Source organism: Argopecten irradians, chromosome 14 (genome assembly GCF_041381155.1).
Source record: "Argopecten irradians isolate NY chromosome 14, Ai_NY, whole genome shotgun sequence".
NCBI lineage: Eukaryota > Metazoa > Mollusca > Bivalvia > Pectinida > Pectinidae > Argopecten > Argopecten irradians.
The window spans coordinates 30911225-30933288 of record NC_091147.1 but is presented as its reverse complement, the minus strand read 5'-3'; the positions used below and the strand labels follow the sequence as shown (position 1 = coordinate 30933288).

Here is a 22064-nt window from a genome sequence, read left to right as displayed (position 1 = left end):
AATTATATCAAACATATGTGGCACATTACATAGAAATAAAATGAAAGTTCACTCGTATTGGTAATCCAATATGTAGACACCGAATAAGTTGTCCGTAGATGGCGATCCACCTTATAAAGTTCTGAATTTGAATAATATTCACACACAGTTCACTATCTGGTAATCCAAGAAATATCCGTAGTGACCGCCTTGAAGGTTGGAAATCCAACTGATGTTCATAAATCAGGCATGGGTTTTTATAATAAAATGACCATTGTCCGATAGGTAAACCCGGATGTAATCAAGATCAATAGCATAAAGATATTATCACAATTAAACGACTTGATAATATATCGGCAGTTTGATATGAAATATATCTACTTAAGGTAGTTTTCTGGTGAGGATTTTGACGTGAACAAAGGGACGTAACTCTTTAGTAACATTTCTATGACGTAAACCAATTTTTAAAATATTTTTGGTTATTAAGGTGTTTACTATTAAAAAGAAACTAAATATGATGTTTCCATGAAGTCACGAGTGTTTATTTATAGTTTTAGTGAAGAATAGTATCATTTTACGACATATCGTATATCGGCGCAATGGCTGGAAATGTAAACAATGTCGGTCGAGTTTTCATGTGTGTGGTGAGAGTGACGTCTTTCAACCGTCATTAGGAGAATAATATAGAGTCAGTGCACTTGTAATGTGACACTAGAAGAAAGATAAACATGAAACACCAAGATTTAGTTTATCGTGGAACTTTAGGCCTAATTAATACTTAATAGCAAACTGACTGGTGACTAGACGGACAGACCAACTTGCAGTTGGGCAGTCGAGCTCAAGATTATAAACTTGACAGCTGCCCTGGAATGTTGAAAGAATGATCATGCTGATAATTTACGACAGTGTGTTTGGTGATACAGTTGCGGAAAATGAGCCCTGTCTTACATCGATTTCACGTAACTGCCTCTAAGTACTAGTACGTAATACTGACTGACACTGTTCAGAATATCTTACAGTCTTAGGCTAACAAGTTATTCAAAGTGGCAAGATCTTCCAACTGACGGCAGTAAATAAGGTACATTCTAAATGTAAGTACATTTACATTTTTATTACATTAATTATAAACGCAATTATCAAATGCAATATATTAACAATGTGTAAAACACTTATTCTATAGCTAAAATGTTGTACATTGCACTCAGGTAATATTCCCATCAGCCCCTCCACACATGTACAATGTGCACACATTAATATTCATTTATCAGATTTCATGTCTATGATTTATAAATGATACTAGGTTAGGGTATTAGAAAAGAATGAAAACTTGTTCATCTCTGTTTTTTTCTGAACTGACATTGTTGTAAAATTTATGAAAGTAACAAATCATATTTCTTTGACACATGAAAGGCCTAATGATATACATCTGTACATGGATGTTCTCATATTTTTGTTACAGAATGGCTGCAGGCACATCACAGTATTATTCGACTAGGAACCACTCCAGGAGCAAATTTGTGTTCAACATGTGTGTACAAGAGGAAATGAAAATTCTGTGACCAAAAAACATTTTCAGTTTTGGTACTCTGACAATTAATTTATCATAATGGTGTAAAATTTTCTTGGACATGTGTCATACACATAATGTGAAAGAGGCATATATACCTGGTGTATGTTATCGGGTGAAATTCTATTATGTGAAATAAATAAATCAATAATGCAGTATTGTGTTAGCTTCTTTCATGTTGGATATATAGACATGAACTGTACATGTGTAATATAAGAGGAGCAGACAAATACATGACAAGACAAGTGTTCCAATCTTGGATCTCAAATTTACAGATAAACTACTGTACCTAATACTGATCCAGAACCATATTACACATGTATAGGAATAGTCTAGATTAAATTTCTTATTCATGCCAATGAAGGCAATTTCTGGTGCAAAATCTCTAATATATAGTACCTTTCACATACAATGTACATATATAAATTTATATATTATATATATATATATAAAAATAACAACAACAACATTTCTTGCTAGCACTTTTGTTGTGTCATGATTGATGGCTCTTTATATATACCTGGCATATACTTGTTAGCTGTAAGGCGGAGTAAATTAAACATGCATTGATTAATTATTTATGCATACTAATGAACTGGATACAGAAGTCTGAAGCAGATGTGAAATGGAATTCTAATGATTTATAATTTTTTTACAACTTATATTCACTATTCACATCATATCTAAAATGGATATTTCTTTTCCGACATTTACATAGTTATGGCATTACACCATTCATTCTTCTTGTGAAAACAATAAAATGTTAAATACATATAGGTGAAATTAAAAAAAAAAGACATTTTTTATTAAATTAATTTATTCAACATACTTACATAATTGTAGGTATGTAAAATAAATATGAATATTATAACTAAGACCTGTACTTTGTGGTTCTGTCAGTCATGTTAAAAGTGGCAAAATTTATTATTATATATGATTCTCGATGTCCTCTATTTGTATCTGAAAAACAATATAAATTTTGAAAAAAAATAATTAACTATATACTATTACTATTTTGGAAGAATAAAAAATGTTTGTTGCAATGTTTGCATTAAATTGGATGCACCCCAAATGAATAGCAATGTATTTGGTAAATCGGGCCAGGGGAGATAACTCTGTAATTTTTTGGTTTTCTCTTTTTTTCATCATTATTTCTAAAGTTTCAACACTAACCTATTATTTTTTTTTCAAATATTTGTTCGTTTAGGTCTCTTTTATCATATGAAAAAAATTGGAGAAGATGTATTTACAACAATTTGGATAAATTTTAGTTTAAATGCTAAAAAATGTATTTAAATCATGCCATACATAATCAATCATACCCGGATGAAAATAAGAAACAAGTGGCAACACATGTGTTTTCATTTACAATTTTTTGCTCAAACTTTGTCAATGACATAGTCATGAATCAATTTGAAGAAGAAGAAAATTAACCTGATACTTATATTTTGTTTATTTTAATAATTATTGTTCATAATTGAATTTTTCATGGAAAATTGATGAAAAAAGTTTAAATAAGTAGGCATTTTCAAGAAGCTATAGAGAAAAAAGAAGCACACCAACATATATTTTTTATTGCATTTTTTTGTTTGTCAATAACCCCTCTTTCAAAAAAGTCATAAGAAAAAAAAATGTATTTACAAGAAATTTTTGACCCCTCAGCAGAATACATCCTTAAGCTTATCAATGACACCATTGCCTCAAGGAAGGTTATAAACACTTTGACATGTGAATACTATATGTAATTGTCGGTCACTCCACAAAAATAAGACCACAATGCCTTAGGGTAGATTTTAAACTTGTCAACACATCTATAGGTAAAATATACAATTATATAACAACAAAGAACATCTCAAATTTCTCTATGACAACTTCCTTCTCGCTCAGGAAGACTCTGTCCCAGAGTCTAAATTATTTGTTAAACAAGTCAGTGTTGATAATCTAAATACACCTAGAGGCTTTTCACAACTTTATAACGTTCATTCAGTAGATTGTCCATCAAATTAACACACATATAATAAAAGTGGATACTGTTGTTTTCAAGAGACTGTCATTGAATTTCATTAACTTCTTCAAATCTAGAAGTAAAATTAGCTTAAGCATGGGTTAAGAAAAACCGCTAAAAATTTAAGAATAGCCGAATTGATTTCCAAAATTTCCTCGTCTTCGATTTGGCCGAAATGGTTGGTTATGATTGGGAGGTGCGTAATTTTGACAATTTTGTCGAGAGGTTTGAGAATTTACAAGCGAAGTTTCTCTTTCAAAATTCTGAATCTTGCTTTCAAGATTAGCGATTGTTTCCTTGTATTTTGTGATGTCTTTTTCAAGACGAACTATTTGACCAGATTTATCGTCGTTTCTTTTTAAAAAAAATGCATTCTCCCGTTTTAAACGCTCATGTTCACTCTGGTACAAATTAAAAGTTTCTGCAAAGCTGACTCTTAGCTCATTGGTATAAGTTTGATTCTCGTTCAGCTCTGATTTTAAGCGTTCATTTTCCGCTTCAAGATTTTCATTGGTGATTTTGAGCTCTTTAATTTCCAGCTCGTTTTCATTTGTGCCATTGTTGCTTTTGATCGGTGTTAAAATTTGCACTTGAATTTGATTTCTTTTGTTTATTTTGGTGAACTCTGAGTCAGAAAGGTCCGAAAATGGAAATGCATATACGATTGATTTTCGTAAGATGAACTCTGACATGCGTTTTGCGTCCCTGCTTTTGTGAAATTTACTTTTTGATTTATGATTTTGGTTTGATTGGTCCGAAATTGGGCGCTTTGAAAAACAAGCCCGTGAAAAATGTCCTAATTTGCCACATTTGAAACATTGGGCTGATTTTGCCTGACAAGAGATATTAACGTGCTCTTGAAAACAATGGAATACCCACTTACCACATCTAAAACACTGATTCCGAGGCGACGATGTTGGGCTGTTAGATGACATAGGGGGTCCCTGGTGCCTTGTAGCCGTTGTTTGACAGGCTTCGTCAGTAGAACGTGTCCATCTTCGGTTGAAAGGTAGATTTGGTAGAAACGTTGTTCGTGTCGTTGTGGGGAATGCTCTTTGGTACGACATTTCGTTTCGGTATGTGGTATCCATTGTTGAATGCGGAGCAGATTTGTGGCAACAGTACTTGTCTTGGTGCTCCAAGGTTGGGGTCTCGCTGAGGTTCCCGGGGATCTTGTGCGTAACTTGGCTTACCTGTGGCAAGTTACTCCGAATTCTCTCACCAATTTTAATAAAGAAAATGTGTGTTGTTTTCAAGTTCAGTTCGGACCGTTGGTAATTATATAAATTGCAGGACACAAAACGAAGAATTCAAGTGGAATTTGCTTTTCTCTTGTATTGTATTTCTTTCTCATATATCAAACATATGTGGCACATTACATAGAAATAAAATGAAAGTTCACTCGTATTGGTAATCCAATATGTAGACACCGAATAAGTTGTCCGTAGATGGCGATCCACCTTATAAAAGTTCCGAATTTGAATAATGTTCACACACAGTTCACTATCTGGTAATCCAAGAAATATCCGTAGTGACCGCCTTGAAGGTTGGAAATCCAACTGATGTTCATAAATCAGGCATGGGTTTTTATAATAAAATGACCATTGTCCGATAGGTAAACCCGGATGTAATCAAGATCAATAGCATAAAGATATTATCACAATTAAACGACTTGAAAATATATCGGCAGTTTGATATGAAATATATCTACTTAAGCTTATCAATGACACCATTGCCTCAAGGAAGGTTATAAACACTTTGACATGTGAATACTATATGTAATTGTCGGTCACTCCACAAAAATAAGACCACAATGCCTTAGGGTAGATTTTAAACTTGTCAACACATCTATAGGTAAAATATACAATTATATAACAACAAAGAACATCTCAAATTTCTCTATGACAGATACCAGATTAATTTGTTTGTACATAATAACCAAGCATTGTAAGATACCAGATTAATTTGTTTGTAAACACTTACCAAGCATTGTAAGATACCAGATTAATTTGTTTGTAAACACTTACCAAGCATTGTAAGATACCAGATTCTCTCATATCAGGCTATGTTATATAGAGTTTGCCCATGTAAGATAGCTATGTAAGATAAATCTATCTTACATGGCATTTCACGCGCGCGGATTAATTTGTGTTACATGGAGACAACTGTTGAAATATGCCATCTAGGCCTACCTGTTGCACAGGGGCACGTAAATGCTGTTAATATATATAATATTTTGATCATGCGTGCATCGTATCCTATTAGAATATGACGTACATGCATATCTACTACGCGTAATCATTAATGAATATGTTGCGTGCCCCTGTGTCACGTCATCCGGTTAGGCCTAAGTCCAAAAATGACCGACTATCATGTCCCTTACTGTAGCATGCATGTTTCTGTTAACTTACTGACAACACACACAATCGCTAAATGATTATAGAACTCTGAATGATAGACACAAATTTATGATTTCAAACTTGCTGTCGAACATGAAAACCCCATACTATAGTTAACGTACGATTAGCCTACCATCTGAGCGAGAACAGTCCTCCGCTTCGCTTCTAAACAAGAATCACGTTTAAATACGTACAATCCTGTATCACAACAAAGGTCGGACACTCGTATCGAAATCATGTTCGCTGGATCCCATATGAACAACTGTAAAAAATGTTGATACAACAAAACAAGCTCCAAAATCAAAACATCTTCTGATCATGGTGATCGAGAGCGACTAGGAGTAGCCTTGACCGCCAATATATGAATGGAATTCCGACGAAAGTCGTGACGTCACGTATGACGCAGTGCTTTGACTGAAGTGACAAAACAGTGAAAATTACCGCTACGTTTCTTCAAAATGACAACAATGTTGTAGTTAGAACTGAAATACATGTGCCACACAAAATCAATCTTTTCTCTTTGATTGTTTTTTTGTTTTGTACATTGGCGCTATATATTTCGCGGATGTACGCAAACGTGTACCATGTGATCGGGTACAGGAAAAAAGTCGGTCAGGCCACGAAATATTTTTCAGAGAATTATACATTCACCCAGATAAGATACAACAAAAGGATCTTATTTTGTCCGCAAACTTTCAGTTTGCCAAAAACGGGTATGCTTTTCAAGGATATCTTATTGTTTTAGCATAAAATTATGTAATAAAAAATCGGAAAAAATGAAGTAAAATGATGGACCGGCAGGTATTTTAACGGAAATTTGGTAACGATATGAGAGAAAAAGACTCTTTCATATGTACACATAGAGGATAGGGGATATTCCACCCTCGGGGTCAGAAAATGTGGTAAAACCATCGGCAAGCCTCGGGTTTTACCACATTTTCTGACCCCTCGGGTGGAATACCCCTATCCTCCATGTGTAGATATGAAAGAGTCTTATATTAATTTGTTTGTAAACACTTACCAAGCATTGTAAGATAACAGATTGATTTGTTTTAGACACTTACCAAGCATTGTAAGATACCAGATTAATTTTTACTGTTTTCACTTAAACAATGACCATTATTTCAGATAAAAATAAGGTACTTTAAGCCACTACAAATGTCATATATAATATATTCCTACAGACTCATAAAAGCTATTTCCCTTGGAAGGAAATACCGGTATGTAAACATTAACACAAAATGATCCATTCCCGTTTTCTACCCACCAAATGACTGTGTTAGTGATTCTGAGCATACCTATCACGTTGTGATCTAGATCATAGAACACGTCTCCTGCAGTGGGCGCTGGTGTTTCCCATCTATAAATACAATAAAACAACATAATTAGAAGTAATAATCTGATTATATCAATGTCATTTATTTTCATATTGACAATAAAATCCAAGAATGGCGCGAAAACAACTTGACGTTATCGTGATGTCACCATAGAGACATTTTTATTTATTATTTTCTGCATGATTAAAATGTGATATTAAAAGCCATTAACTTAAATCTTGGATTGACAACCTAAAACTTGACTTGCTAATGTTCCAGTGACAGAACGTTGACTTACTCTAACTCATTGCTTGGCGTTACAAGGTCCCGGAGGGTAGAGGCTGCCTCAGCTTTCACAGAATTTAATGTATTTTGGAAATACATATTTTGATCCATAATGTACTGGAACGAAACCATTGAGAATAAGTACGTGGATACACATTATAATGAGTTTGTTATCCAATAAATAAAATATTTATATTGTATCGTCGATTATAATTATTTTCAAAGCAATGTTTTCATAAAGTTATATAATGTGTTTTTAAAATTATCGAGTTGAACTCTGAACTCAAATTGATATGCAGTAAAAGTTAAATATGCTCCACCGCCGACAGAGCATAAATAATACCCATCAAATGAACAATAATTGGTGTTTAATCGTGTATGTATATGTCTAACAAACACAATCACTAATTATTTTTTTTTGCTTTCCGTGCATGCGCAATCAGTACTGCACATGTAGGACATAGCGACACGGAATTTGTTCGGGATTCAATTTATTATTTTTAATATTTTTATCTTGAAGCTCAGACTTGGTGGTAACGGTGTAAAGTTAGTAACTTTTGTAACTGACGAAAAATTCTAAATCGTCTGCTCCTGTTTTTGATAGAGAAAATTAACATTTGTCGGCGGTGAAGCATCTTTAATATTTTTGACAGTCACATACACTGAGGTTCTTTCTGTAAACTCGGAAGGCAGAGAGAGAAAACAATCTTTTAATGTACAGATGATTTGTTATTGATACTGAGTGTAAATGGTTGAACTCACACTGTGGTATCTGTTGTTTAGGTATGTGTTGTTCTTTATCTCCTCTGGGTAACCTACCCTGGCTTGTAGTGAGTTCAACTGGAATGTAATTATCAAGGCGACATTTTATTTTAAATACATTGTATCATCTTACACTCATTGGAAATTCTGAAATATTAAATCTGTCAAATTCGCTACATATTTGTACTAATGATGGTAACATATTAAAGTAAGTTACTCTACAGTTGAATTTCACGACGAGAAACATCGATATCTCATTATTGATACTAATTCGCGCGGAATTCCATATCTCATCATTGATACTAATTCGCGGGGAATTCCATATCTCAGCATTGATACTAATTTCCGGGGAATTCCATATCTCATCATTGATACTAATTCGTGCGGAATTCCATATCTCATCATTGATACTAATTTCAGGGGAATTCCATATCTCATCATTGATACTAATTCGCGCGGAATTCCATATCTCATCATTGATACTAATTTCAGGGGAATTCCATATCTCATCATTGATACTAATTCGCGCGGAATTCCATATCTCATCATTGATACTAATTTCCGGGTAATTCCATATCTCATCATTGATACTAATTCGCGCGGAATTCCATATCTCATCATTGATACTAATTTCCGGGAAATTCCATATCTCATCATTGATACTAATTCGCGGAGAATTCCATATATCATCATTGATACTAATTTCCGGGGAATTCCATATATCATCATTGATACTAATTTCCGGGGAATTCCATATCTCATCATTGATACTAATTCGCGCGGAATTCCATATCTCATCATTGATACTAATTTCCGGGGAATTCCATATCTCATCATTGATACTAATTCGCGGAGAATTCCATATATCATCATTGATACTAATTTCCGGGGAATTCCATATCTCATCATTGATACTAATTTCCGGGGATTTCCATATCTCATCATTGATACTAATTTCCGGGGAATTCCATATCTCATCATTGATACTAATTCGCGCGGAATTCCATATCTCATCATTGATACTAATTTCCGGGGAATTCCATATCTCATCATTGATACTAATTCGCGGATAATTCCATATTTCATCATTGATACTAATTTCCGGGGAATTCCATATCTGATCATTGATACTAATTCGCGCGGAATTCCATATCTCATCATTGATACTAATTTCCGGGGAATTCCATATCTCATCATTGATACTAATTCGCGGAAAATTCCATATATCATCATTGATACTAATTTCCGGGGAATTCCATATCTCATCATTGATACTAATTTCCGGGGATTTCCATATCTCATCATTGATACTAATTTCAGGGGAATTCCATATCTCATCATTGATACTAATTCGCGCGGAATTCCATATCTCATCATTGATACTAATTTCCGGGAAATTCCATATCTCATCATTGATACTAATTTCCGGGGATTTCCATATCTCATCATTGATACTAATTTCCGGGGAATTCCATATCTCATCATTGATACTAATTCGCGGATAATTCCATATCTCATCATTGATACTAATTTCCGGGGAATCCGATATTTCCTCATTGATACTCATTCCCGTGGAATTGGATCTTGCCTCATTGATACTAATTCTCGGGGAATTCGATATCTCCTCATAGATACTAATTCGCGGGGAATTCGATATCTCCTCATGGATACTAATTCGCGGATAATTCCATATCTTCTCATTGATACTAAATCGCGGATAATTCGATTTCTCCTCATGGATACTAATTCGTGGGGAATTTGCGGGGAATTCGATATCTTCTCATGGATACTAATTCGCGGGGAATTCAATATCTCTTTATTGATACTAATTCCTATAAGACTCTTTCATATGTGGATATGAAGGATAGGGATATTATACCCGAGGGTCACAAAATGTAGTAAAACCCGAGGCTTGCCGAGGGTTTTGCAACATTTTGTGATCCCGAGTATTTTTCTTTCATACCGCGACGTTTTACTGCAATTTTACAACTATAATATCCCGCCATTTTGAAATAAATTCGAAGAAATCCACGACTGGAAGTCAATTTCCATACATGAAAAATTACGTGATATTTTCAACACAAATTCCGTTGCTTGCATCTTTTATAGTAAAACCAGTCAATTTTGTGAAAAAAATGTTAAAATTTTACCGAGGAATAGAGATTTTGTTGACGCCGTGACGTCACGAGGCTTTATTGCATGGGTAGCCATGCAATACAGCCTCAGGCGACATGAGTGTATTGCCCTAGACCAGCCAGTATTACACGTGTAGGTATGAAAGAAAAAGGAATACTATATCTCCTCATTGATACAGTTATCGTTTTCATTGTTTTGGGGATATTTATGTGCGCGGAAATGATGTCCCACGAATAACAGCAGGTATAACGGTGTTTACTCTACATTTCTTGCTTCTTCAGCTGTATTTTATTCCTCTGTAGACCTCATACCTTTTCTAAGGCAAATGTTCTTGTTGCTAAGTCCATCCAGGTTTCTCGTTGAAGAATGTTCCGCATTGACGACTTCGTTTTGGCAAACATGTCTTGAACCTGAATAAAACATGTATAATACCACTTTATTTTGGAGAATTAAATTTAATGTTTTATTATAAAATGTATTAAATACAAAATCCATCGTCTCACAGCGGGTATTACATGCGGGTACGGATCTAATCACGAAAATAGTTTTCTGTTTGACACATTAAAATGTAGTCTTTGTGTAGTCTTAGTTTGATACCTGACAAAGTTAAGGCAGATTAACATGTCTGAAGCGCAAAAGATTTCTTCCACCTACTATGAAAAGCGAAACTTCTTACATGTATAACATTTGCAATATTTGTAGTTTTGCTTTTCTACGGAGTAGAGCTGTAAAATGTATTTATTCCACAATTTAAATATGCTACTTGGTATATTTTAAGTAGTTGCTTGATATCAGCCATATTCAGCTTGTAATTTTCTCAGAAGTTTTAGCTATTTAAAGGGTTTGCCGTATTTTCGGCCTCTCTTTCCTATAACAATAAAACTAACCTCTAGTTTGGATGCTGTGTCGAAATGCTGGTCTACAAACAGGCGGGCCACAGCCAAACTGAAAGCCTTGTTAGTCTCATCAACACACTGCTGCCATCGGGGACTTTCAGGAGTAGCGTCTGGTAATGCCTACAGAAAATACTTTGTTTCGATACAAAATACAATGGATAAAACACTTTTTTTTGCATACAAAATACAAAAGGTAAAGTACATTATATTTCTCCAAAAAAGTAGACAGTCATAAACTGAGTTTTGAGTCTAAGTAAAATAAATATAGCTGTAATAAAACATAATTTTGCAACAGATTTTTTTCAGACAAATCTACAAATACATACATCATGTGCCGAATACAGAATTTGAAATGACGATGGTGATCGAACGTAGATAGATACCATGCCGTACGAAATTGGCTCTCCCTTTTATGAAATTAATTAGAACGAAATGCAACATTATAAAGATCATCAATAGGGATGAACCTAAAAAATACCTAGTTTATTACTATAGCAAACGTAACATTTAATAATTTTCATTTCTTTGAAATACATTTTAATCTTTAAATATCATAACTGCTATTTTGAGTTCTATACCTGCGTAAAAGTCTGGTGAAGTTGTCTGATTTTCGCTGGTAACGTCATTATCAAATCTTGTAATAACATCCAGTTGATATAATTAGCTTCCGCCCTACAAGTAAAAACAGTATCTCACAATAATACAGGCAAATCGTAATATTTACTGTGTATAAAAACTACAGACTAACATATTTGAATAAAGCATACATTTATCTCAATAAACAGTAGTATACATTTCCATTGTGTCTTTGCAATATAACGTTACCAACGAATTCGGGGTTCATTTTTGTATATTTACATTTTCACTGCAGTCCCACTATGTAAGCTTACTAGCGCGCTTCATGAAATTTGCCTCTGTCCCGTTGGCATTCATTTTGGCTATGAATGCCAACTGACAAACGTTTAATACTTAAATGAACCACACTTTGACGCGTACAAATACATTGACGTTGAATGAGATCAAGGCACTGATTCGGCAAATAATTATACATCTTTTGCATCTTAATTTGAACTCTTGAAAATTAACTCATGTTTGAAATATCTGATAGGCACCGGATAAAAAGACGCCGTCATTGTAAAACAATTCCCTGTAAAATAGGGATCGACTCTTACATTATTCAGTCAGTTCCAGACATGTTCAAACCTTGCGTACAGCGTCAAACAATTAACAATCTAATTGTTAAAGGTACAGTTATCAAAAACCGGTTGGGCGTCATTTGAAATAATTCGTCAAAAAGGCGTTCATACTCCAGTGAACAACAAAAATAACAATTATTTCTTCACCTTATTTTATCTGAATACACTGTTATGACTTATTGTTGAAATTCTAAAATACAGTTTTTTTTGTCAGTGCCCAATGCAGCAAAAATATTCGTGGCAGGTGCATTCCGACAACACTAAAACTGTAGGATAATAAAGTGTTTATATCCCTTACTTCATCGTCGAAAAAAAATGAATTAAGAGCAAACTCCTTAATAGAAATGATTTAGGAATAAACTCCGTAGTAGAAACAAATTAGGAGTAAACTCGGTAGTTAAAAAGCAATCGTTGTTATTTAAGTATTAAATACTAATAAACGCTGTGATAATGTTAATTGTAAATAATGATTTGATGTTAACGAACCGTGCCGATGTGTTTTGTAGAAGACTGAAGACGTTCCGGAAGTACTCAGCATTGCTCAGGAGGACAACATCATTGGAGTGAATGGTAATTCTCACTTGATCCATATTGAAGATATTGTAGATATACTGCTTCCAGTCCAGCTTTAAATAAACACAGAAACATGAAGTCAGTTACAGAATGTGATAACAAAGTTATATAAAAAAAAATTGATGAAACCATTGTATGACACTCTATATAGCGTCAAAGTTTTACTGATACATAGTACCTACCCCGGGGAACATGTGCTGTAGTTGGTCAATGGTCAGTATACAAAGTACCTACCCCGGGAACATGTGCTGTAATTGGTCAATGGTCAGTATACAAAGTACCAACCCCGGGGAACATGTGCTGTAGTTGGTCAATGGTCAGTATACAAAGTACCTACCCCGTGGAACATGTGCTGTAGTTGGTCAATGGCCAGTATACATAGAACATACCCCGGGGAACATGTGCTGTAGTTGGTCAATGGTCAGTATACAAAGTACCTACCCCGTGGAACATGTAGTTGGTCAATGGTCAGTATACATAGTACCTACCCCGGGATCATGTGCTGTAGTTGGTCAATGGTCAGTATACAAAGTACCTACCCCGGGGAACATGTGCTGTAGTTGGTCAATGGTCAGTATACAAAGTACCTACTCCGGGGAACATGTGCTGTAGTTGGTCAATGGTCAGTATACAAAGTACCTACCCCGGGGAACATGTGCTGTAGTTGGTCAATGGTCAGTATACATAGTACCTACCCCGGGGAACATGTGCTGTAGTTGGTCAATGGTCAGTATACAAAGTACCTACCCCGGGATCATGTGCTGTAGTTGGTCAATGGTCAGTATACATAGTACCTACCCCGGGGAACATGTGCTGTAGTTGGTCAATGGTCAGTATACATAGTACCTTCCCCGGGGAACATGTGCTGTAGTTGGTCAATGTTCAGTATACAAAGTACCTACCCCGGGGAACATGTGCTGTAGTTGGTCAATACTCAGTATACATAGTACCTACCCCGGGGAACATGTGCTGTAGTTGGTCAATGATCAGTATACATAGTACCTACCCCGGGGAACATGTGCTGTAGTTGGTCAATGGTCAGTATACATAGTACCTACCCCGGGGAACATGTGCTGTAGTTGGTCAATGGCCAGTATACATAGTACCTACCCCGGGGAACATGTGCTGTAGTTGGTCAATGGTCAGTCGTTGGTCCTGGCTGTGGTCATGGTGCTCCTCCACGTTTTGTGTTAACTATCAACATACAACTTACATACAGAAAACATGTCCCGACTTCATAAAACCCATAAAGGTCAAGATATCAATTGTAAATAATTCGGTCATATACATCAATACAATTTGATTGGTATGTATCTATAGATGCAGTTTATCGCATGCAGTTCAAATGACACATATAACAAACTTCTGTACTTTCAAAAATTTTCGGAAATGACGTCATTATTATGATTAAAGTCATATAGACATTAGTCAATCATTTGCATGAATGTCTCCTTCATTCCTGAAGTTTTCATTGCAAAAGATTCTAACTGTAATATTGATGTAAAAAAACACGTTCTGTGTAACATTTAGGTACATTTACCTTCTCAAAGTTCACCTCTGAAGCAGTTTCGTCGTTGAAATAAGATATTTATTAACTACCACAATAATGTAAATCTTTGTGATCGAATGTATCTTCGTAAAGCCAGTATATCATTGTTTTAGTGATGTCATTAATGACATCATGATCTTTTATAATTGAATCCTAAAATGACGTCACAAAACGTTATAGAGACAGTTATTCCATTGTCCATACCTTCGCCAGTTGTGTCTCAAACACGACCATGTCCTTGACGTCATTTGATACTGTTGATTGATTCGCCCCAAACGCCTTGAAGACCTCGAGCATGTAAGTCACATAGGCGGCGTATGCCTTGTTCTCGGTGAGGAAAAGGTTCCGGTCAGGTAGTCCTAAGTGAGGCTGTTCTATCTGGAAAAATGTTTAAGCAAATTTTTTTTTTGGTTGAGGAAGTCACAGACAAAAAATGAAAAGACAGTCTGCATAAATACGAAGCGTCTAAAAAGAATGTCCGTCCGTATATTGTGTATGATTTCATAAACGCAAATCTATTGAGAACAACGTTAAAAATTTAATTTGAGTAGATTGAGTTTCGTGCTTTTACCTTATGTTACATGGACACAAATTTAGTTGTTTCGTAACTACGAAGCAAAACATGGCATCAAACTATTGTTCTACAAAACCTTATGACAAATTTTGCGATATTGTTAACATTCTAAATAGTATATCTATACAATTAAAGGGACTAAATTGTTAAAGATTCATGTGATAAAAGATGAAAATAATTATAAAACTAAAAATAATTGTAAAAGTTGTGTACTTTGTGTTAATAACAAAATTTAAAAGTTTGTATAACGATTTTGTTCAGAATGAAGAAAAACGGAAAATAAATAGAAACGACCTAGTCACTATTTCATATTATTATCTTTCGGCGAGTGTAAACAACCCCTATGTGCATGCGCGACGCGTAAACATTCAAAACATTCGATCGAAGGAAATCTGTCTAATGGACATATCTGCTATCGACTGAAAACACAAATTTATCGACTACAGGTTCCTGTTTACTGTGTTAATCTAATAAACGTTGAAACGTATGCAGAAGTTTTGTGAAGAGTTTCTAAGTGTAAATAATCCTATACTGTACAGGTTTTTGCAGCCATAAAGAAGATTTTTCATTATATTATATGGTTTTATGCTTTCTTTTACCATTATTTTATTTTCATTTGTCATGATATTAGGTATTATTCCGCTAAACCTGCCAATATTATTAGGCTTTTAAAATGATTGGCCTAATATATAGACTTTGTAATAAGGGAAAAATGGGAAAAAAACTTATAATATAGGCATGTTTAGCAGACTAAGTAAGTACGAGTATTTTTTATATCATTATATCAATATTTGACATTCCCTATACATTGTATATCCTTAGTTATAATGTCTATCCGTCTAATGGACATTCTCTATATATCTCTAGTTATAGTCTCTATCCGTCTAATGGACATTCCTCATATAGCCCTAGCTATAATATATATCCGTCTAATGGAAATTTCCTATATATCCTTAGTTATAGTGTCTATCCGTCTAATGGACATTCGCTATATATACCTAGTTATAGTCTCTATCCGTCTAATGGACATTCCCCTAAATGTCACTAGTTATATAACTTTTTCCATCTGATTTACTTAAAAAATCAGCCTAACTATATATTTAAATTTTATGTGTACTTTTGCCTCCCCGTTTCCCAGGACGGGGGCAAACATGTCTTTTGCCCCCTTCCCATGTTTTATAATTGCACATTTGAAAGAAAAAAGGGTCCTCCTGCACATTTTCGTGAACTAGACTAAAAATGTCAATCAAGGGATTCTACGTACTATTTTAAAAAATGCCTCTTAAAAGATTTATTTGTTTATATGACTTAGCAAGACAATTAATTAATTATTATTTTGTGTTAAACAACAATGTGCCGATGGTGTGAAGCCGGCATGTTCAGATCGAGCAGAGTTGCATAATGATATGACGGCATTCACAATTATCATTTCTAAATGAAGGTAACTTTAAATAAAAAAAAATCATGTTAAGAACCCTTTAAAATAATTAAAATACATCGTAAAACTCATCACAGCCATTCTAAATCGTAATATTTTTACCCGGGGAGACCCTCGGACCCCATCAAACACCCAAATCTCGCGCCTTCAGGCGCTCCCACATTCATCAAAATGCATCGTAAAATTCTAAATCGTAATAGTTTTCCCGGGGGGAGACCCCCGGACCCCTCAAACATCAAATTCTCGCGTCTTCGGCGCTCAAAAATTCATTAAAATGCATCGTTATACTCATCTTAGCCATTCTAAATCGTAATATTTTTTCTCGTAGGAGATTCTCGGCCCCCCAAACACCAAAATATCGCACCTTCGGCGCTCGCATGGCAATTTGCGTATTCATTAGTTTCCTTTTATCGACGCCACTGTCTATAAATGTGCACTAGGATTCTACTTAACGATATATGAAAAAAGTTTATAAAGTATAGTTGTGTGTTGAATTAAAAATTATTCTCCTCCTGTGGGTTCGGGGCGAGGGGGGGTCCAAATATTGATAACATTTGCCCCCCCCCCTCGCCCCCAATTACGTTTCATCTTCCTACGCCACTGAGCTACGCTGTAAATGTATCGGCTATTACGCTTAATCAGTCCAATGTAACCGATAAAATATAAGTTGCCTCTTAGTGGTGTTATTACATCTATATCCATTAGCCGGATGAGATTTTCAGCGACCCCGATTTCGAACTCAAAGATGCACCCGGTTCTTTCCGTAGTAAACAGTCAATGTCGACAGATACAGTTTCTTGTTGTGTTTGGCGATATTTTAACGTTGATAAACATTGCCAATAGTTCAAATTAAAGGTTGTAATTTTGAAAACTTTCTAATTTCAGGTATAAGAACGTTTGTAGGTACTCAAACACCCTAAGAAATCTATGTAAATCTAATGATTTAGTAACTTTAATTAAGCAAGCAGGGGCGTAGGAAGGGGGGGGGGGCAACTGCCCCCCCGTTCCCCAGGACAGGGGGGCAAACATGTCTTTTTGCCCCCCCCCCCCCCCCCCCCCCCCCCCCCCCCCCCCCCCCCCCCATTTTCGCCGACTGAAATTTTCTAAAAATGCTTATTTGAAAGAAAAAAGGGTCCTCCTACACATTTTTCGTACTTCATTCTAGAAAATTATCCGCTGCGCGGCGCATTTCCTAAAACGTTCAAGCACATAATGTCAAACCTTAAATAGTGAAAATTCAATACACACAAACTAGACTAAAAATGTCCATCAAGGGATTCTATGTGCTATTAAAAAAAATGTCTCTTAAAAGATCAATTTGTTCATATGTCTTAGCGGGACAATTAATTCATTTTTTTTATGTTACACAACAATGTGCCGATGGTGTGAAGCCGTTATATTCAGATCGAGTAGGGTTGCATAATGTTATGACGACACAATTATCATTTCTAAATGCAGGTAGCTTTAAATCGAAAAATTACCATGTTAAGATCGCTTTATAATCATTAAACTTTATCGTAAAACTCATCTCAGCCATTCTAAATCGTATTTTTTTCCCCGGGGGAGACCCCCGGACCCCACTAACACCAAATTCTCGCGCCTTTGGGCGCTCGCAAATTCATCAAAATGCATCGTAAAACTCATCTCAGCCATTCTAAATCGTATTTTTTTCCCGGGGGAGACCCCCGGACCCCCCTAACACCAAATTCTCACGCCTTTGGGCGCTCGCAAATTCATCAAAATGCATCGTAAAAATCATCTAAGCCATTCTAAATCGTAATTTTTTCCCGGGGGAGACCCCCGGACCCCCCAAACACCAAAATCTTGCGCTGTCGGGCTATCGCAAAATCATCAAAATACATAAAACTAATCCCGGGGGGTCACCGTCAGACCCTAATAAAACACCAAAAGGGTCACCGCCTTCGACGCTCACACACTAATTCGGCCAATTTGCGTATTCGTTAATTTCCTTTTAGCGACCCCACTGTCTATAAATGTGTACAAGGATTAAATTTAGTGATATATGAAAAATGAACATAAAGCATATATTATATGGTTGGGAGTTGAATTAATCTCCTCCTGTAGGTGTGGCGGGGGGGGGGGGGGGGGGGGGGTGTTACAAAATATTGAGGACCTTTGCCCCCCCATGACGTTTCATCTTCCTACGCCACTGGCAAGGGTTAATAAAACTATGGAGAATTGTGCTTGATGGCTCCAACTTTTATGCACTCTAAGGCTGAATTGTAGGGAGACTGGGATCCGACTCGACACTCAGGGAGATTTTATTAAAGTTATACGTACATTTTGACACTCAGAAGATTTATTTAAAGATGCTCCACCGCCGACAGAGCATAAAAAGGTCACAGAAATCACTATATTTGGAAATAAACACGCAATCACGTGATCACTAGTTACCCATAATACAACTTCATATTTCGACCAATGGCATGAATGAGGTATAAGCACGTGACTCGTTTTACTACGTTTTTACAACAAAAAACCACGTGTTTTGTACCATTTGGGGGAATATCCCCCGCGGATCGTGGTTTCATTTCCAAAGTTGGGAAACAGATTGAATTTCATAAATATATATTTGCATTTATCTTTTCACCGAAGCGTTTTGTATATAAAGGCATAACGAATTTTTCATTACGGTTTAAATGGCCGTGTACTATTAATATTGGTTCAATCTTTAGGATGAAAATCCTCCCGGGACGTGGTTTTACCTCCAAAGTCGGGAACCACATTGAATTTCAGAAATATATATTTGCATTTATCTTTTCACCGAAGCTTTCATGTATACACATACATGTACATGTATATGAATAACAGTTACACGTGTTAATCAAGTTTGAGAAAACTACCCTCGATAGTTTTTGTTCTGAAACTGTAACAAAACTATATATTACCATATTTATTCATATGGATTTTGTAATTATCTATTATGACTGTTTAAAAAGTAAGACTTTAAAAAAATTGGCACGTAACATGTGGATGATATAACTTTCATAACTGATATTGTCGATACTAAATGTTTTTATACAATTTTAAATTATATTCACGATATGTATCCCTAATAATTCAACTTTTACTGCACATGTGTTGACAAATGAACACGTACACATGTTCCTGGATTACGTTATAACACGTGTACATAATCAGAAGTCACGTTAAAACATGAAAATCGAGGTCTCACGATATCTTACGTCGCACGCGCACCAAACCTACGTGAGAAAGGTGAGTGGATTTACAGAATGAAAAGAGAGAATGTAAGGAAGGCAACGACACCACTACTCTTGTTCTTTCTTGCCGAGGTACGCGAGTATACATGTGCATGTACATTTACATGTAAATGTATCAAAATTTGATGATTCTAAATAAAAAGGCAATAAATGAAGGTACATATATATATGTTGATTCTTTTGTTAATGCAAAATCAAAGCAATTCTGATATCCTTCAAAGAAATAATTTACTCCGTTGATTGCTATTTATACAAAATCCATGCTAAAAAATGGATGTGTACCCACAGAAATCTTAGTCAATCTGGTCTCGATTTCGGAGGTAAAATCACTTCCTGGGGGGATTTTCACTCTATATGTTGAACTATCAAACTTGATTGTTGAACACGTGCACTTTGAACTGTTATTTATATGCATGTACATTTTGGTATATGTACATAATACATGAAAGCCGTAATTACAAATTCGTTAGGCCATTGCATAAAAAACGCCTCGGTGAAAAGATAGATGCAAATACATATTTATGAAATTCAATGTGGTTCCCGACTTTCGAGATATAATCACGTTCCGGGAGGATTTTAACCCAAAGATTGAACCAATATTAATAGTACACGGCCATTAAAACCGTAATGAAAAATTCGTTATGTCTTAATATACAAAACGCTTCGGTGAAAAGATAAATGCAAATATATCTTTATGAAATTCAATCTGTTTCCCAACTTTGGAAATGAAACCACGATCCGCGGGGGATATTCCCCCAAATGGTACAAAACACGTGGGTTTTTGTAGTAAAAACGTAGTAAAACGAGTCACGTGCTTATACCTCATTCATGCCATTGGCCGAAATATGAAGTTGTATTATGGGTAACTAGTGATCACGTGATTGCGTGTTTATTTCCAAATATAGTGATTTCTCTGACCTGATAAATGATATTCATCACTTGAACAATAATTGGTGTTTAATCGTGTATCTATATGTCTAATTAACACAAAAAATAACATAAAATAATTTATTTCGCCTTTGGTGCATGCGCAATCATTACTTCATTCCATATAAGATATAGTGCCACGGAATTTTTTCGGGATGCAATTAATTATTTTTCGTATATTTAACTTTAAGTAAAATTAGAAGCTCAAACTTTTCAATGGTGGTAATAGTGTAAAGTAAGTAACTTTTGTAACTGAAGAAAAATACTAAATCGTCTGCTCCTGTTTTTGATAGTGAAACAATACCATTTGTCGGCGGCGGAGCATCTTTAAGCTATACATACATGTATGATGTGTTTCTCGGGGAGGCTGGGATCTGACTCGACACTCAGGCTAATTATAGGCGTGTCGACATTGTATTTCCTAGCTGCAGCCAGCATGGTCTCCAGCTGATAATGGCGACTGCTCCAGTTAGGGTCCAGGATAGGCCATCCGCCAATGTCCTCTGCTAGAGGCCTGATGACATCTAGTCCCAGAGTTTCGATGCTACCTACACAACATAACCACGTGACGTACTGTAAACAAACTTGTTCGTGGTCGAGACAAGTATTCTCACAAAAATTTGCAAACAAAATTTATTTCATAACCCTATGAAGTTAAAAAATAGTTACATTTATACTTAAAATTAATTTTTCAGACTACTTGATAACATAAAACACCTTTAAACGTACTATTCCATTGACTTTCCAATGAATTATTTTTCTAAAACAATAAGTAACATTGACGTCTCTATTGTGACGTCATGATAACGTCGGGTTTTCGCGCCATTCTCGGATTTTTTTCTTTATAGTACATGAAGGAAAAGTATCTGCCAATCAGAAAGTCGGATTTACTATGAAAACAAATGAAAATTAAGTATTCAAATATCAAATAATATTTTTTCATTATTGCTTATGAATTTTAACCGTATTCGAGAGTTACCACTTGCGGGTAGGTATCCATTGTGATATAATTATTTTTGAACTAAATTGACGTCGTGCAGAAAACTAAGTACTTTGCAAATACGGAGTAAGTATGAGAAGAAAGGCATACTAGAAATTGAAAAATTTAACGGGCTTTTCACCAACAAGAAATTTTGGTCAAGGTCATTCATAATAAATTAGTAGCCTTTCAGTCCAATATCAGGTTTCTAGGTCTTTCACAACTTGACAAGAAGTTATTT

The 22064-nt window shown here is 35.3% G+C and overlaps 1 protein-coding gene and 2 long non-coding RNA genes across 3 annotated transcripts; 1 reads left to right on the top strand and 2 right to left on the bottom strand.

Annotated features, from left to right (window-relative positions):
• The first annotated feature begins 366 nt into the window (after window positions 1-366).
• Window positions 367-1701, top strand: LOC138307394 (uncharacterized). Its single transcript, XR_011205983.1, has 2 exons — window positions 367-1070; window positions 1439-1701. It is a non-coding gene; the product is annotated as an uncharacterized lncRNA (long non-coding RNA).
• Window positions 1702-7564: 5863 nt separating this feature from the next.
• LOC138307393 (uncharacterized) lies at window positions 7565-10861 on the bottom strand. The gene is made up of 3 exons (XR_011205982.1): window positions 10761-10861; window positions 8314-8391; window positions 7565-7668 (listed from the first exon to the last, which is right to left on the bottom strand). It is a non-coding gene; the product is annotated as an uncharacterized lncRNA (long non-coding RNA).
• A 418-nt stretch (window positions 10862-11279) lies between these two features.
• Window positions 11280-21844, bottom strand: LOC138307157 (neprilysin-4-like). The gene is made up of 7 exons (XM_069247786.1): window positions 21808-21844; window positions 21187-21392; window positions 14868-15041; window positions 14225-14308; window positions 13028-13167; window positions 11924-12017; window positions 11280-11465 (listed from the first exon to the last, which is right to left on the bottom strand). The coding sequence occupies exons 1-7, from the start codon at window positions 21842-21844 to the stop codon at window positions 11280-11282; spliced, it is 921 nt and encodes a 306-aa protein (XP_069103887.1).
• Between the last annotated feature and the right edge of the window lie 220 nt (window positions 21845-22064).